This window comes from Hippopotamus amphibius, chromosome X (assembly GCF_030028045.1).
Source record: "Hippopotamus amphibius kiboko isolate mHipAmp2 chromosome X, mHipAmp2.hap2, whole genome shotgun sequence".
Taxonomy (NCBI): Eukaryota; Metazoa; Chordata; class Mammalia; order Artiodactyla; family Hippopotamidae; genus Hippopotamus; species Hippopotamus amphibius.
Genome location: NC_080203.1, coordinates 2067030 through 2085234, shown reverse-complemented (window position 1 = coordinate 2085234; position 18205 = coordinate 2067030). Strand labels below are relative to the sequence as shown.

Sequence of the window (18205 nt, the reverse complement as noted above, 5' to 3'; positions counted from 1 at the left end):
GTCCTTCCTTTGTGACCTACAAAACCCTCCTGGCTCAGGATAATAACTCCCATCCCTCATTCGGCTTAAGCCAGACTGAGTGGGCTTCGACTGCCTTTAACCCCCAAGGTCTTGAGTCAGGCTGGGAGTGTGCTGGGTGAGGCCCCTGTAAGCAATCAAAGACTCACCAAGGCACAGTGCGGGTCCTGGTCAGAGACGTGTGCTCCCGGATGGTGCAGAGGCTTTGCAGGTCCAGGGGAGGTGACCACGCTGCAAGGTAACACATGACACCGACGTGGTAAGTTCTCAGGGGTTCAAGGCCAGAATCTAAAAACTGTAAAACTATGAAAATCCATCAAGTCCACATTTACTCCTGAGCAGCACTGATGATGAGCGTGCTTTTCACTTTCCTGCCTCTCTGGGAGTCGGGGGGCAAGTACTGAGCCAGTGGTCACGTGAGCAGCAGCGCTCACATCCAGTCACTATGCATTTCTCGGGCACTCACTGTCTGTCACGCGTGGCTCTAGGTGTGGGAGGCACACGATGAACAAAACAGATGAGAGTCTCAGATCTCTTGGCATCCTGAAGCCTGTCTCATCCTTGACAAAGTCCAAAACTGAAACTGTACCCCTTCCTCATTACAGGCAGAGGAACCACCCAAGTTCTCATCTTCCCCACCTCCAGTCCACTGTCCCCCTGATGGTCCTTCTGCCCAGAACATTCTTCCCCAGCTCTCGGCCTAGTTATAGTTGTTTTTGGATCTCAGCTCCACGTCCCCTGCTTAGGAAGGCCTTCTTTGATTTCCAGACAAGATAAGTCCCCAGCTCATGGCTGTCATGAGTTCCTGTGCTTACCCTTCACAGGACTTGCCCACTTCATGATGACACACTCATCTGATTTGGGTCTAGACTAACCGCACTCCGCGTTGGTCATGTCATCACGAAGTGGGTGACTGCTGTCAAGGGTAAGCTTGCATTTCCAGCTCTTTCCTCCACTAGACCACACGGGTAGAGACCGTTTAACTCTGCTCCATAGTACCGGTGACTTTCCTGCTGCTCGATCAGTTTCCTAGGAGCCTCAGACCTGCCAGGTGTTGAGCTAGAAAGGATATATGAGTTGTGTAGTCCCTGGGGAGAAGGCCTCTCCTGGCCGTGATATACCCTGGTGTCAGCTCCACCGATCAGCTGCCTCCTGGCTTCACCACCTGTCTGTCCTGGTTGGGCCCCAGGGTCCATCCCTGAAGCCACATGTGTCAGAACCAGCCCCTCCCAGCGCAGGTGTCCACCTTCACACCCACCCAGTAAACCCCCATTCAAAATCTCTGTGCCTCCATCAGCAAGTCTTATAGAGCTTCAATGTCCAATATGGTAGCCACTAGCCACATGTGGCTATTGAAATTTCAATGCATTAAAATTAAATAAAATTTAAAAATTCAGGGACTTCCGTGGTGGCACAGTGGTTGCTAATCCGCCTGCCAATGCAGGGGACACGGGTCTGCGAAGATTCCACATGCCTCGGAGCAACTAAGCCCATGTGCCACAACTACTGAGAAGCCACCACAATGAGAAGCCCGTGCACCGCAACGAAGAGTAGCCCCCACTCGCCACAACTAGAGAAAGCCCTTGCGCAGCAAGAAAGACTCAATGCAGCCAAAAATAAATATTAAAAAAAATTCAGGTCATCCGTTGCACTAGCCACACTTCACGTGTTCAATAGCCACATTTTCTTCTTTACAGAAAGTTCTGTTGTACAGCGTTGCTATAGAAAAGTCACTGAGCAAAGCAACAGTATCTACCTTAAAGTTACAGGTCCCTGTGAAATGGTTTCTGACCAGAATGAATGTTTATTTCCTCTAAAGCTCACCAGACAGGGTCTGTTCTCCAATTGAGTACCTATTGCATAATTCTTCTTCTTCCAGGTGGTTCTGACATATCTTTCTTCCCCTCAAGCTGAGCAACCCTGCTTGTTTCCTCATCTCTGCTCCCCCAGTGCTAGGCAAACACACTGGAGATGTGATTTGACTTGAATTGAAGAGGGCGAGGCTGGAGTGGACCAGGCACAAGCAGACGACTTAGTTACAGCTCTGGGCGTGGCCACCTGAAGCAGTAGTTTTTCCAAAGAGCAGATAGAGGTGTCGGTGGAGCTGAAGGAATGTCAAGGGTCACGGTCACGGTACCAAGTATGTCCTTGGAACCACCCAGGCCTACCGGGCAGGCGACGACGAGCGAGAATGAAGTCAGCTTTTGCTCGTCCCCTCTTCGCCTTCCTCCCTGCCTGTTGCTGCTGCTCAGCAGGCGGGAGGAGCTGCCTGGAGCTCTGTGCGTGCAGTAGCCACACTGCTCACCTCCACATCCCCCCCGCCCCGCCCCCACACACCTCTGCTGCTGCATGCGCGGGGCGCTGAGCGACGTGGTGGATGACCAGGTCTACATTCAGGAATCAGTGTCAAAGGCCACCCTTGGCCACCTTACACACTGTGGACACTGTGATTGCATTTAAGTGCTCTTTAAACAGAGAGAGGCCAGGTGGGTTCCATTCCCACCCATCCTCACTTATTTCTGGAACTTTGTTAGGGAAGCAGGCAGAGATGAGTACTCTGGAATGAACTTGGCTTTGGAGGCTGCATTTGCCGGGCCACAGTGATTGCAAGTCCCCTGGTTCCTTTTATCCTGATGATCTGGGGCAGCAGGGCTCCGCAGCCCTCCCCACTCAATCCCAGCCGTTTCTCCCGACCCTTGTGCTTCCCAGGCCTCTGCGGTGGTTTCTCTAGGGCCTCCTTGGCAGAGAGGGTCAGGAGGGAAGCTTTTCCACACGGCCACCATACCTTGCTTCCCAACCCCGCACGGCAGGCCTGGGGAAGTGGCTTACGTTTCCTCTGAGGCTTGAGATCTCTGTTCACAGGGGGAGGCTCCAGGTCTGCGGGCAGCTCGGGCAATGGGCTGGAGATGCTTCCTGAGCTCATTGGGATGTAGTCATCCATGCTGCAGTGGGGTCCAAGAGCAGAGGCAGCAGCCTGGGGGCTCATGGGCACGTAGCTGTCTTCAGCACTGGTGGAACCCGGTGGGGACATCGGGAAGAACCTGCAGGGCTGCAAGGGAATGGGTGCCGGTTGCCATGGCAACTGCTTCCACTGGGCAGCCTCAGCTGCACGCGGGATTTCAGTTGCAAATTATCCAAGAATAACTCTGAACCTCCTCAGGAAAGTCAGACAAGCCTCTAACTCAAGCTCTGCCTCTGGACTTATCGTGTGAGGTAGGTGATGAGTCACTGAGATCTCATGCTGGACGACAGAGGTTAATGCATTTATGCAAATGACTTAAGTATCACGTGATGACTTCAGTAAGTACCCCATGTCGGGGAAGTGTCCGGACCATTAGAACTGGCAGGGTCCTTATAGGACATGAAGTCCAGTAGTTCCCAGACAAGTTCAAGCCTTAATGGGAGACTGGAAAGGTCCTCAGAGGTTCAGAGTGCTGAATCTCAAAAGACATCAAGGGAACACAAATAGGTCAGGCTATTTTTTGGTGAAAACTGAGGCTTACAGAAACTCAAGTACCAAACTTACCAGATTTAAACTTAGCCGTTTATCTCGGTGTCTTAAAGATTGGCCTTCTACATCACCTGCAAGAAACAAGCCAGGGTGGTGAAATATGTAGGACAACATCAGTTGAAACTAGGCTCCAAGTCCCTATGCACCTCAGGGCCCTGTGCTCAACTCCAGAGAGAAAGGCTTGCTATTGAGTCTAGCTGGGCACTCGAGCACATTCCCTCGCAGCCCAGATTTTGAAGAGGTTTCTGTATGATGGCTTCAGCTCTCTCTGTGAATTGCCTGGAGTCAGAGCAAGAAATTAACAAATGCTTGTTGCATTTGTTACATGAATCCTCTGCACTTAGAGATGGTAGAGACAGAGCTGGAAGTTTGAGGAGAGCAGGCATGAAACAGCCCTTGCGATGAACAGGAGAACAGGGTGAACAAAAGAGTGAGACCCTTGTAGAGCGGCAGCATGAATCGGTGACCACGAATTTCTGCAGCAAGAGTCAGCTCCTCAGGTACGGATCCGGAGAGAGAGGAGAGATGGATGAATCCAGGACCAGACATTTGTGAGATGAACGTGACACATAAAGTGTGACATAAAAAAATTATAATAATCGTTGAATTGAACCAGGAGATGTCCAGAAGGGGGCAAGATATATGGGCCTAGATTCAAACGAGACCTGCTTAGAGATGGCAGTCAAACCCTAAGAGTGGAGGAGCTGATCTAGGTTGTAAATGTTGAGAAAAGTTTAAGTGTAAAATCCTAGAGACTCTCAACATTCAAAGAGCAGCAAGACGAGCACTGGCTCATGATGAGAGAGAACAAGGGAGAGGAAGGCAGAAAGTCAGGGGCCTGGGGCCACCAGAGGCAGGGAGCGCTGCTGAGAAAGGCCCTCAGCATGTGGGGACCGGAGTAAAGTGTCTCCCTAGGTTGCCTCTGAGAAAAAAACCGAGGCGTCAACATCATCTTAAAGCGAGAGAACAACTCCCAGCTCAGAAAGATGCGACGGAGATTGATGGAATTAAGAATATGTATATATCTATGCTTATATTTCTTGAAGGCTGAAGAAGTACTGGTTCAAGGCTGCTCTGGAGTCCCACTGTCTAGTTTGAAATCCCTACTCTACCACTTATCAGCTCTGTGACACTGGACAAGTTACTTATTCTCTCTGTGTCTCAGTTTCCTAACCTGCAAAATAAGACCAATAACAGAACCTATTTCATAGGACTGTTGGAAAGGTTAGATGTGTTAGTGCATCCAAACGACTTACAACAATGACTGGAACATGAAGCACTTAATAAATCCTAGAAGGTATTATGGGTGTTGTTAATAAAGAATGTGGAACTTGAATATGTTTACACAGGCCCCTAACTCCCTCTCCAAATAACACAAATGCAGAGAAAATTCTGCATCAACAGCAGTGAGTTAAAGGAATTTACGATCGTGGGAAGACAGAATCTCAGAATGGACGCACGTCCACACTCCTATGATACAGACCCCTGGAACGTGACCAGCTCTCCCAGAACTTGACTCTGCTGAATTTCCTCCTACTTCACTGGTCACTTGTTTAGGTTTTCTTTTGCTGGTTCCTCCTCTTGTCCTCAATCTCTAAACGTTGTAGGGCTCTAGGCTCAGCCATTGGTGCTGTTCTCTTCTCTATATTCGCTCTCTTGGTGATGTCATCTAGTCACTTAGGTCTACCAACTCTATGCTGACAACTCCCCAATTCATGGCTCCAGCCCCAGCCTCTCACTGATCTTCAGACTCATATTTCTAACAACTTACTGGACATTTCCACTACTATATCTAGCAGGCATCTCAAATTCAACATATCCCAAAACAACCTCCTGACCTCCTCCCCCTCTTCCAACTTGTTCCTCTTTCCCCATCTCAGTTTCTCAGGCCAAAAATCATGATGTCATCATTGACTCCATTCTTTCTCTACTGTCCATCCAATGAGTAAGGTTCTATCTTCAAGATATAGCAAGCATCCAACCATCTCTAACAAATTCGAAAGACTATCTTAGTCTCAGTTACCATTCCTTCTAACTGGTTTTCCTGTTCTACACGTGGTTCCCTTCAGTCTATTCTCAACACAGCAGTGATCCTGTTAAAATGTAAGTCATAGCACGTCCCTCTCCTGCTCAATATTCTGCAACAGCCCCGTCTCACTCAGGGTCAGAGCCCAAGTCCTTAGAATGGTCTATGAGGACCCACGTGATCCGGCACTCTCAGCCTATTCCCCACTCAGGAACCAGAGTGGCAGTGACATCTCGCCCTACTCAGTATCCAGCAATGACCCCATCTCACTCGGAGTCAGAGCTCAATTCCTCAGACTGCTCTACAAAGACCAACATGATCCTCCCCTGCCTTATCTCCCCACCTTCACCTCCTACAACTCTTCTTACTCTCCCCACTACAATCATATTGGCCTCACTTATCTCTTGTCCAATGATACCAAGCTTTTCCCACATGAGTGCTTTTGCTCTAGTTTTCTCCTCTACCAATCAGCGTGCCTTGCTCCCACCCTTCCTTCAAGTGTTTCTTCAAATCTTTCCTCTCAACTAAAACTACCCTAATCACCCTTTTTAATATCATAACTTTGCCCCCACATGCTCCACTGATCTCCTTGACCCTGCTCTACTTTTTCTCTTTCCAAAGCACTATCACCTTCTAACATACCAGATACTTCTATTTTACTTCAGCTTTATTGATATATAATTGACGTATAACACTGTGTAAATTTAAGGTGTACAATGTGTTGATTTGTTACACATATATTGCAAAATGACTATCACCATAGCGTTACCTAACAGCTCCATACCATCACATAATTACCATTTCTTTTTTCCTTCCAGTTTCATCGAGATGTAATTGACATGCAGCACTGTGTAAGTGTAAGGCATATAGCACAATGATGTGACTTACATACAGCATGAAACGGTTATTACAATAAGCTTAGTGAGCATCCATCATCTCATACAGATACAACACTAAAGAAACAGAAAAAAAATATTTTTCCTTGTGATGAGAGCTCAGGATTTACTCTCTTAACAATCTTAATGTACAACATACAATGGTGTCAATTATATTTGTCATGTTGTACATTACATCCCTAGTACTTATTTATCTTCTAACTGGAAGTTTCTACCTTTTCACTGCCTTCATCCAATTCTCCCTCCCCCAGTCCTCAGCCTCTGGTAACCACAAATCTGATCTCTTTTTCTATGAATGTTTGTTTTTGAAGTATAATTGATGAACTCACATAGTGATATAGGTCAATTATACTTCAAAAACAAAGTCAAAGAAAAAGAAATCAGATTTGTGGTTACCATTTCTTTTTTGTGGTGAGAATATGTAATATCTACTCTCTTAAAAAGTTTCAAGTATATAATATATTTGCTAACTATACTCACAATGCTGTGCAGTAGATCCCCACGACTTATTCATCTTCTAACTGGAAGTCTGTACCCTTTGACCAATATCTCCCATTTCCCCTGCCCCACCAGCCCATGGTAACCACCATTCTACTCTCTGTTTATGAATTTGGTTTTTTAAGATTCTACATATAAATGATTTCACACATTATCTATCATTCTGTCTGACTTATTTCACTTAGCATAATGCCAAGATCCATCCATGTTGTCACAAATGGTAGAATTTCCTTCTTCCTCATGGATCGATAATATCCCATTCCATCCTCTTTATCCATTCATGTGTTGATGGACATTTAGGTTGTTTTGATATCTTGGCTATTGTGACTAATGCTGCAATAAACATGGGAGTGCATATATCTCTTTAAGATCCTGTTTTTATTTCCTTTGGCTCTATACCCAGAAGTGAGATTACTGGATTATATGGTAACTCTATTTTTAATTTTTTGAGGAACATCCATACTGTTTTCCATAGCAACTGAATCAATCTGTATTCCCACCAACAGTGCACAAGGGTTCCCTTTTCTCCATATCCTTGCCAACACCTCTTGCCTCTTGTCTTCTTGATGATAGCCATTCTAACTATCTCATTGTGGTTTTGATGTGCATTTCCCTGATGATCAGTGATGTTGGGCATCATTTCATGTACCTGTTGACCATCTGTATGTGTTCTTTGGGAAAATGTCTATTCAGTTCCTCTGCCCATTTTTATCAGTTTATGTTTTAGTTGTTCCTGCTGTTGTTACTGAGTTGTATGAGTTCTTTATAGATTTTGGATTTTAATCCCTTATCAGATATATGGTTTTCAAATATTTTATCCCATTTCATAGGTAGCCTTTTCATTTTGTTGATTGTTTCTTTTGCTCTACAGAAGGTTTTTAGCTTGATGTAGTCCCACTTTTTGCCTTTTCTGCTTGTGCTTTTGGTGTCCAAAAAATCATTGCCAAGACCAACGTCAAAGAGCTTTTCTCCTGTGTTTTCTTCCAGGAGTTTTACAGATTTAGGATTTATGTTTAAGTCGTAAATCCATTTCAAGCTAATTTTTGTGAGTGGTCTAAGATAGGGGTCCAAATTTTTATGCATGTAGCTATCCAGCTTTCCCAACACCATTTACTGACGAGACTATGCTTTCCCCACTGAGTATTCTTGGCTCCCTTGTCAAATATCAGTTAACTGTGGGGCTTTATTCCTGGGCTCTTTATTTTCATTACTATAGCTTTGTAGTATAGTCTGATATCAGGAAGTGTAATGCCTTTGGCTTGGTTCTTTCTCAGGATTGCTTTGGCTATTCAAGGTCTTTTGTGCTTCCATACAAATTTTAGGATTTTTTTTTCTATTTCTGTAAAAAATGCCATTGCAATTTTGATAGGGATTTCATTAACTCTATAGATGTTTTGGGGTAGTATGAACATTTCAACATCATTAATTCTTCTGATCCATGAGTACAGGGTATCTTTCCATTTATTTGTGTCTTCAATTTCTTTCGTCAAAGTCTTGTAGTGTTTAGTGTACAGGTATTTCACCTCCTTCATTAAATTTATTCCTGAGTGGGACTTTCCTGGTGGTGCAGTGGTTAAGAATCTGCCTGCCAATGCAGGGGACATGGGTTCGAGCCCTGGTCGGGGAAGATTCCACATGCCACGGAGCAACTAAGCCTGTGAGCCACAACTATTGACCTCATGTGCCACAACTACTGAAGCCCATGTGCCTAGAGCCTGTACTCTGCAACAAGAGAAGCCACCGCAATGAGAAGCCTGTGCACTGCAACAAAGAGTAGCCCCCCACTCGCCGCAACTAGAGGAAGCCCCCATGCAGCAACAAAGACCCAACACAGACAATAAATAAATGAATTAATTTTTAAGATAAAAATTAAAAAAAAAATCTTCCTGAGTATTTTATTATTTTTGATGCTATTTTGAATGGAATTATTTTATTCTTTTTTCAGTTACTTAGTTGTCAGTGTATAGAAATGCAACTTATTTCTGTATGTTGACTAAGAGTGTTGAAAGTGGGAGCCCTTGTCTGGTTCCTGATTTTAGAGGGAAAACTTTTGACCTTTTACCATTGAGTATGTCAGCTGTCACTCACTTTGTCATATATAGCCTTTACTATGTTGATGTCTGTTCCTTCAATACCCAATTTGTTGAAGGTTTTTATCACAAGAAGATGAAATACATTTGTTTATTGTCAAATGACTTTTCTGAATCTGCTGACATTATATGATTTTTGTCTTTTATTCTATTAATGCAGTGTATCACATTTATTGATTTGTGTATGTTGAACCATCCTTGCATCTCAGGGGCAAATACCAATTAATCATGGCATGTGGTCTTAATGTGCAGGTGAATTCAGTTTGCTAACATTTTGTTGAGCATTTTTGCATTTTTATTCATCAGGGATATTGGTCTACAGCTTGCTTTTTTTGCAGTGTCCTCATCAGGCTTTGATATAAAGGGTAATGCTTTCCTTATAAAATGAGTTTTGAGACTGTTCCCTCCTCTTCAATTTTCTGGAAGAATTTCAGAAGGATAGGCACTAATTCTTCTTTAAATGCTTGGTAGAAGTCACCAGTGAAACCATCTGGTCCTGGGCTTTGCTTTGTTGGGAGGTTTTTGATTACTGATTCAATTTCCTTTCTCATTAATGGTCTGCTCAGATTTTACTTCTTCATGATTCAGTTTTAGTAGATTGCATGTTTCTAGGAATTCATCAGTTTCATCTAGGTTATCCAATTTGTTGACATATAATTATTCATAGTAGTCTCTTATGCTCCTTTGTATTTCTGAGTATCAGTTGTAATGTCTCCTCATTCAGTTCTGAATGTATTTATTTGAGTCTTCTCTCTTTTTTTCTAAGTTGGTGTAGCTAAAGTTTTGTTTTGTTTATCTTTTCAAAAAAAAACAACTCAGGTTTGTTGATCTTTTCTATTGTTATTCTGGTTTCTATTTCATTTATTTCTGCTCTGATCTCTGTTATTTCCTTTTGAATGCCACCTCTGGGCTTAGTTTGTGCACTGAGATGTAAGGGTAGGTTGCTGGAGATCTTTCTGTTTTCTTAATATCGGTGTTTATCACTATAAACTTCCCTCTTAGGACTGCTTTTGCAGCATCCCATAGGTTTTGGCATTTTGTGTTTCCATTTTCATTTGTTTCAAGATATTTTTTGATTTCTCTTTTGATTTCTTCTTTGACCCATTGATTGTTGAGGACTGTGTTGTTAAATTTCCACATATTTGTGAGTTTTCCAAATTTCCTCCTGTTACTGGTTTCTAGTTTCATACTATTAGGGATCAAAATAAGATACTTGGTATGATTTCAGTCTTCTTAAGTTTTCTAAGACTTGTTTTGTGGCCTGCCATGTGATTTATCCTGGAAAATGTTCTATCTGTGCTTGAGAGGAAGACTGTCTATTCTACTGTTATTAAATGGAATGTTTTATATGAGGGTGAGTCAAAAATTATCTGCACTCTGGCTGTAGAGTTTATTTTAATTAACTTTTAGAAAAGACAAATACATCATTTTTTGACATAATCTCCTTGCTTTTCAACACACTTTGTCCATCTGTCCATAAGCTTTCGTATTCCCTCACTAAAAAATGTTTTCGGATGAGCTGTGAGCCACGAATGCACCACTGTCTTCACTTCTTCACCAGAAGTGAATTTCCGTCTGCATAGGTCTGCTTTCAGAGGACCAAACAGGTGAAAGTCCAATGGAGCAAGATCAGGACTATAGGGAGGATGCTTTAACACCTCAAAATGAAGTTTTTGTAGAGTGTCGACAGTGTGGGCAGAAGTGTGTGGACGTGCATTGTCATGCAAGATCACAACACCCTTGGAGAGCAGTCCTCTGCTTTTAATCTGAAGTTTAGGCTTCAGCTCTTCAATAAGCATCTCACTGTAAAGAGCACTGCTGATTGCTGGACCTTTTTCCTGATAATTCTCCAATACTGGCCCTTCAGAATCCCAGAAAACTGTAAACATCAATTTTCCAGCTGAGGGTTGACTTTTGAACTTCTTCTTGGCTGGCGATTGAGATGTTTCCATTTCATACTCTGCCGTTTACTCTCAGGCTCATAGTGATGAATCCATGTCTCACCACCAGTAATGATTCTCTTTAAGAAACTTTCACCTTCCTTAGAATATCAGTCCAAATTTTGTTTGTAGATATCCAAACACTTCTGTTTATGCTTTTCTGTGATTTGTTTCGTTACCTATCTCACATAAACTTTTTGAAACCTAAGTCTGTCGTGGATTACTTTGTTTTGAAGTGTTAAAGCATCCTCCCTATACTCCTGATCTTGCTACATCAGACTTTCACCTGTTTGGTCCCCTCAAAGCAGCCCTACGAGGACAGAAATTCATTTCTGATGAAGAAGTGTAGACATGGCTCGCAGCTCAGCCTAAAACATTTTTTAATGAGGGAATACAAAAGCTCGTTGACAGATGGACAAAGTGTATTGAAAAGCAAGGAGATTATGTCAAAAATGATGTATTTGATTTTTCTAAAAGTTAATTAAAATAAATTCTACAGCCAGAGTGCGGATAATTTTTGACTCACCCTTGTATATGCCTCTTAGATACATTTGGTGTAAACTATGGTTGAGGTCCAGCATTTCCTTGTTGATTTTCTGTCTGGATGATCTATCTAGTTTTGAAAGTGGGGTTCTGAAGTCCCCTCCTCTTGTATTGTTGTCTATTTCTGTCTTTAGATCTGTTAGTATTTGCTTAATATATTTAGGTGCTCTGATGTTGGGTGCATATATATTTACAACTGTCATATCTTCCTGATGAATTTACACCTTTATTATTGTATAATGACCTTGTCTCTTGTTATAATTTTTGGCTTAAAATGTATTTTGTCTGATATAAGTATAGCTGCCCTTGTTCACTTTTGGTTTCTACTTGCATGGGGTATCTTTGTCATTCCTTCAATTTGAGGATATGTGTGTCCTTAAAGGTGAAGCGAGTCTCTTGTAGATAGCATATACTTGGGTCTTTTAAAAAATTCATCCAGCCACTCTATGCCCTTTGACTGGAGAATTCAACCCATTTACATTTACAGTAATTACTGATAGGTAAGGACTTACTAACGCCATCTTCTTTTTTAGCTGTGATAAGTTCTCTTGTTTCTAAATTCTGCTTATTGTCTACTCCCATCATTATAATGTAAAGTCTAGGAAGAAATGGATTACATTCTGATTTTTATTTATTTATTTGGAATAGGTTAATACACTCTTAATTTTAAAACTTCAATACAAAAAGAAAAGGGAGTATACAGTGAAAAGTCTTTCTCTCCCCTCATTCCGAACAGCCATCCAGTCATCTCTGGAGGCAAAAAAATGTCACCAGTTTCTTGTGTGTCTTCAAAAAGTTAATCATACACATCATAGATGGAAGCATATTATAGTCATTGTTCTGCAACCTGATTTTTTTTCACTTAATATCTTAGAGATCAGTGCAGAAAAACTCAGTAAAGAGTTTCTTCATTCTTTTATTCAATGATACTATATTTCATTCCACAGATGTACCATAATTTCATTATTCCTTTAATATTAGATATCAAGTTTATTTCCAACATTTTGCTTCAAACTAAAGGACAGAAATGGATGGAAAATAGGAAAAAATGAAATAAGAATTGATTAACTATACTCAGGAAAGAAATTAAAGGAAAAGAGAAAATCATCTCAGAAATGAAGCCTAAGTTACAAAATTTCAAGGGAAGAAGATATTCAACTGAAAATGTAATAACTAGCATTGAAGAAAGGCCAGACAACAACTAAGAGAATAAAAATTAAAGGAAAAAGAATCACAGAAAAAAGTGGTTGAAATAGAAGCTAGTCAAAGAAGATGCAATATACATATTATTAGATTCCCCCCTCAAAGGAAAACAAAACAATGTTACATTACTAACATTGAAATCATAATCCAAGAAAAGGTCCACAAATAAAGTAACACTTGAATCTACATATTGAAAGGGCCTACCAAGTACCTGGAATAAATAAATGGTCAATTCTACCCAGAAGGTAAAAACTATTAAAACATCTATATTGATAAAAATAACAGAATGAAACAAACAAATAACCAGGTCAAAGCTAGAAAAAGAACAAGAGAGAAAACCAAAAGAAATTATAAAATAAAGACAAAAGCAGAAAATAATAGAGTACAGAGAAACAGTGAACTTAATTTTTAAAAATCAAAATCTTGGTATCCTGGAAAAAAAATTTAACCTAAAGCCAACCCACTAACCAATATGATCAATAAAAGAGGGGGGCACAAATACACAAAATAAGAACTGACAAGGAGAAAATTATTATTGAAACAGAGGAATTTTTTTAAAGACACAATTCTGCACACCTTTACACAAATAAACTTTAAAATCTAGATGAAGTGGATAATTTCCTAGAAAAATACACTATACCAAAATGGACACAAATAGGGATAGAAATATGACACATATAAATTTCCATAGAATAGGGCTTCCTAGGTGGCGTCGTGGTTGAGAATCTGCCTGCCAATGCAGGGGACACGGGTTCGATTCCTGCTCCAGGAAGATCCCACATGCCACGAAGCAACTAAGCCCATGTGCCACAGCTATTGAGCCTGTGCTTTAGAGCCTGTGAGCCACAACTATTGAGCCCCTGTGCCGCAACTACTGAAGCCCATGAGCCTAGAGCCTGTGCTCCGCAACAAGAGAAGCCACCGCAACAAGGAGCCCACACACCACAACAAAGAGTAGCCCTTGCTCTCTGCAACTAGAGAAAGCCCGCGTGCAGCAATGAAGACCCAACACAGCCAATAAATAAATAAATAAATAAATAAATATACATTTATTAAAATAAAAAATGAAAAAAAAATAAATTTCCATAGAATAAAATAGAAAAAGTTACCATGGAGCTACATCCCCAAACCACCAAGATCAGATGGTTTCAACAGACAATTTTGCCAAACCTTCAAAGACCAGACAGTCCCAATGCTTCATAAATTTGTTCAAGTTTAGAAAAATCAAGGAATATTTATAATTCTTTTTATGAACCAAGTATAACTTTGGTAGCTAAACCTGATAAAGATAAAATATACCAGAAAAGTACAGACTAATATCACTTATGATTATCAATGCAAAAATCCTAAATAAAATGTTAGCAAACATCATGCCCTCTTTGAACAATTACTATAAGACTTCTCACTACCCTCTCCAAGTTGGGATACACAGTTTTAAGGGCATTAGCCTGCTGTGGCCCCCTTTGCCTGGCAAAACAATAAAGTTATTCTTTTCTACTTCACCCTCCAAAAAATATTAGTAAACAGGGGAAGGTGGTATTACTAGAATGGCTGAATGAGGAGCTCAGAAAAGCCATTCTCCAAAAAGCAATGATAAAACGGTACAAAATTATTCTTAAAAAACACAATTATTTGGGGACTCTGAAAATTTACCAAAAGCATACAACAAAATTGTTGTATATTGTATTGGGAAGGATTTATTGGAAAAAAAAAACTACTGGACATCAGATAACAACAGTGAGAATCTGTGGCATTTTAGCTTGGAGTGCTCCCATACCCCTCACTGGCTCACTCAGCAGTAGTTCTACCAGGGCAAGGCAAGTCATGAAAACCAGCTGCTTTTTTGCCAAATGGGTCTAATGTGATTTGGATCAAAGTATATAAAAAACTCCATTCCTCTAGGTACTATCAAAAGCATACCAACATCCACTTTATAAGGGTTCCAGAAGGAGAAAGGAGAAAGAAAAGGATGAAAAATGTATTTGCAGAACTAACGGCTGAAAATTTCCCAAACCTAAAGAAGGAAACAGATGTCCAGCTACAGGAAGCACATAGGGTCCCAAACAAGATGAACCCAAACAGACTCACACCAAAACATATCATAATTAAAATGGCAAAAGTTAAAGATAAAGAGAGAATTCTTAAAACAGCAAGAGAAAAATAGAGTCATTTGCAAGGAAATCCCCACAAGGCTATCAGCTGATTTCTCTGCAGAAAATTCGCAGGCCAGAAGACAGTGGCATGATAGATTCAAAGCACTAAAAAGGAAAAATCTGTAACCTAGGATAATCTACCCAGCAAGATTATCATTTAGAATCAAAGGAGAGATAAAGTGCTTCTCAGATAAGCAAAAGCTAAAAGAGGTCATCAATACTAAACACAGCCTAAAAGAAATGTTAAAAGGTCTTCTCTAAGCAGAAAAGGAGGAAAAATCTATAGAAAAGGAAAATCCCACTAGGAAAGACAAATATATAGTAATGACTGAGAATCAACCACTTAAATAAGCCAGTACAAAGATTAAGGGATAGACATGAAGATGTAAAATATGACACCAAAAACACAAAATGTGGGGGATAAAATGTAGATCTTTTAGAATGTGTGTGAACTTAAATGACTATCAGTTTAAAACAAGTAGATATAGTTATAGGTCAACATATATGAACCCAACGGTAACCACAAACCAAAAACCTACAAAAGATACACAAAGGCTAAACAGAAAGGAACACAAACATAACACTAAAGAAAATCATCAAACCACAAGGGAAGACACAACAAGAAGAAGAAATGAACAGAGAAGAACTACAAAAACAACCAGAAAACAATAAAATGGAAATAAATACATATCTATCAATAATTACTTTAAATGTCACTGGGTTAAATGCTCCAATCAAAAGACATAGGCTTGGGACTTCCTAGGTGGCACAGCAGTTAAGAATCCACCTGCCAATGCAGGGGACATGGGTTCAATCCCTGCTCCAGGAAGATCCCACATGCCGTGGAGCAACAAAGCCCGTGTGCCACAACTGTTGAGCCTGTTTGCCACAACTACTGAAGCCCGTGCACCCAGAGCCTGTGCTCTGCAAACAAGAGAAGCCACAGCAATGAGGAGCCTGCACACCACAATGAAGAGTAGCCCCCACTCGCCGGAATGAGAGAAAGCCCATGTGCAGCAATGAAGACCCAACACAGCCAATAAATAAATAAATAAATAAGACATAAGCTGGCTGATCAGATTAAAAACAAGATTATTTAATATGCTGCCTACAAGGGTCTCACTTCAGGGTTAAAGACACAGAGACTGAATGTGAAGGGATGAAAAAAATATTTCATGCAAAACAGAAATGACAAAAAAGTGGGAGTAGCAATACTTATATGAGACAAAACGACTTTAAAACAAAAGCTATAACAAAAGACAAGGAAACTATACAATGATAAAGGGATCAATACAAGAAGAGGCCATTACACTCATTAGCAAATATGCACCCAATACAGGAGCACCTAAATATATAAAGCAAATACTAACAGACACAAAGGAAGAAATTGACAATAACACAATTATAGCAGGGGACTTTTACACTCTGCTGACATCAAAGGACAGATCATCCAGAAAGAAAATCAATAAGGCAACAGTGGTATTAAATGACACAATGGACTGGTTGGACTTAATAGATATTTACAGGACCTTCAATCCCAAAACAGCAGAATACACATTCTTTTCAAGTGCACATGGAACATTCTCCAGGATAAATCACATGCTGAGCCACAGAACAAGTCTCAACAAATTTAAGAGGATAGAAATCATACTGAGTATTTTTTTCAACCACAAGAGTATGAAACTAGATATCAATTATAGAAAGAAAAATAGGAAAAGCACAAATGTGTGGAGACTAACCAATATGCTAATTAAAAGCAATGGGTCAATGAAGAAGTCAAAGAGGAAATCGGAAAATAACTTGAGACAAGTTAAAATGGAAACACTACATTCCAAATCTATGTAATGCAGCAAAAGCAGTTCTAAGAGGGAAGTTTACAGTGATGCAGGCCTTCCTCAAGAAACAAGAAAAACTTCAAATAAACAACCTAACCTACTGCCTAAAAGAATGAGAAAAAGAACAAAGACCAAAGTCAGCAGAAGGAAGGAAATAATAAAGATCAGAGGGGAAATAAATAAAATAGAGATTAAAAAACAATAGAAAAGATCAATGAAACCAAGAGCTACTCTTTTGAAAAGATAAATAAAATTCACAAACCTTTAGCCAGGCTCACCAAGAGGTAAAGAGAGAGGACCCAAATTAACAAAATAAATGAAACAAGACAAATAACAACTGATACCACAGAGATTAAAAAAATCATAAAAGAATAGTACAAATAGTTACATGCCAACAAATTGGAAAACCTGGAAGAAATGGCCAAATTTCTAGATATATTTAACCTGCCAAGGCTGAAACAAGAAGAAACATACAATTTGAACAGACCCATCACTAGTAGTGAAATTGAATTTGTATTTAAAAAAAAAAAACTCCCAGAAAATAAAACTCCAGGACCAAATGGCTTCACAGGGGAATTCTAACAAACATATAAAGAAGAACTAATACCTATCCTTCTCAAACTATTCCAAATAATTGAAGAGGATAGAATACTCCCCAATTCATTCTATGAGGCTACTATTACCTTGATACCAAAACCAGACAAAGATACTACAAAAAAAAGAATATTACAGGCCAATATCTTTGATGAATACAGATGCAAAAATCCTTAATAAAATATTAGCAAACCAAATCCAACAATATATAAAAAGGATCATATACTATGATCAAGTTGCATTTATTCCAGAAACACAAGGATGGTTCAACATTCACAAATCAATCAGTGTGATACACTACCTGAACAAAAGGAAGGATAAAAATCACATGATCATCTCAATAGACACAGAAAAATCATTTGACAAAATTCAACATCCATTCATGATAAAAAAAAAAAAACTCTCTTCAAGGTGGGTATAGAGGGAACATATCTCAACACAATAAAGGGAATTTATGACAAACCCACAGCTAACATTATACTCAACAGTGAAAAGCTGAAAACCTTTCCTCTAAATTCAGGAACAAGACAGGGATGCCCACTCTCACCACTTCTATTTAACGTAGTTTTGGAATTCCTAGCCATAGCAATCAGACAAGAAAAAGAAATAAAAAGCAACCAAATTGGAAAGGAAGGAGTAAAATTGTCAGTATTTGCTGATGACATGATACTTGATATAGAAAACTCTAAAGTCTCCACAAAAAACTATTACAACTAACAAATCAATTCAACAAAGTTGCAGGATACAAGAGTAATATACAGAAGTCTGTCATATTTCTATACACTAATAATGAACTATCAGAAAGAGAAAGCAAGAAAATGATCCCATTTAACATTGCATCAAAAAAAATACCCAAGAATAAAATTAATCAAGGAGGTGAAAGACCTATACTCTGAAA

At 40.1% G+C, this 18205-nt stretch overlaps 1 protein-coding gene across 2 annotated transcripts in view; it reads right to left on the bottom strand.

The window, feature by feature from the left end:
- Positions 1 to 18205, bottom strand: part of GAB3 (GRB2 associated binding protein 3) — an 80692-nt gene that overhangs the window by 22180 nt on the left and 40307 nt on the right. For both annotated transcript variants that reach the window (XM_057718398.1, XM_057718399.1), the window contains exons 5-7: positions 3545 to 3600; positions 2848 to 3067; positions 168 to 249 (exon numbers count right to left, since the gene is read on the bottom strand). In XM_057718398.1, coding sequence (XP_057574381.1) covers positions 168 to 249; positions 2848 to 3067; positions 3545 to 3600 — 358 coding nt within the window. The remainder of the gene's footprint in view (positions 1 to 167; positions 250 to 2847; positions 3068 to 3544; positions 3601 to 18205) is intronic.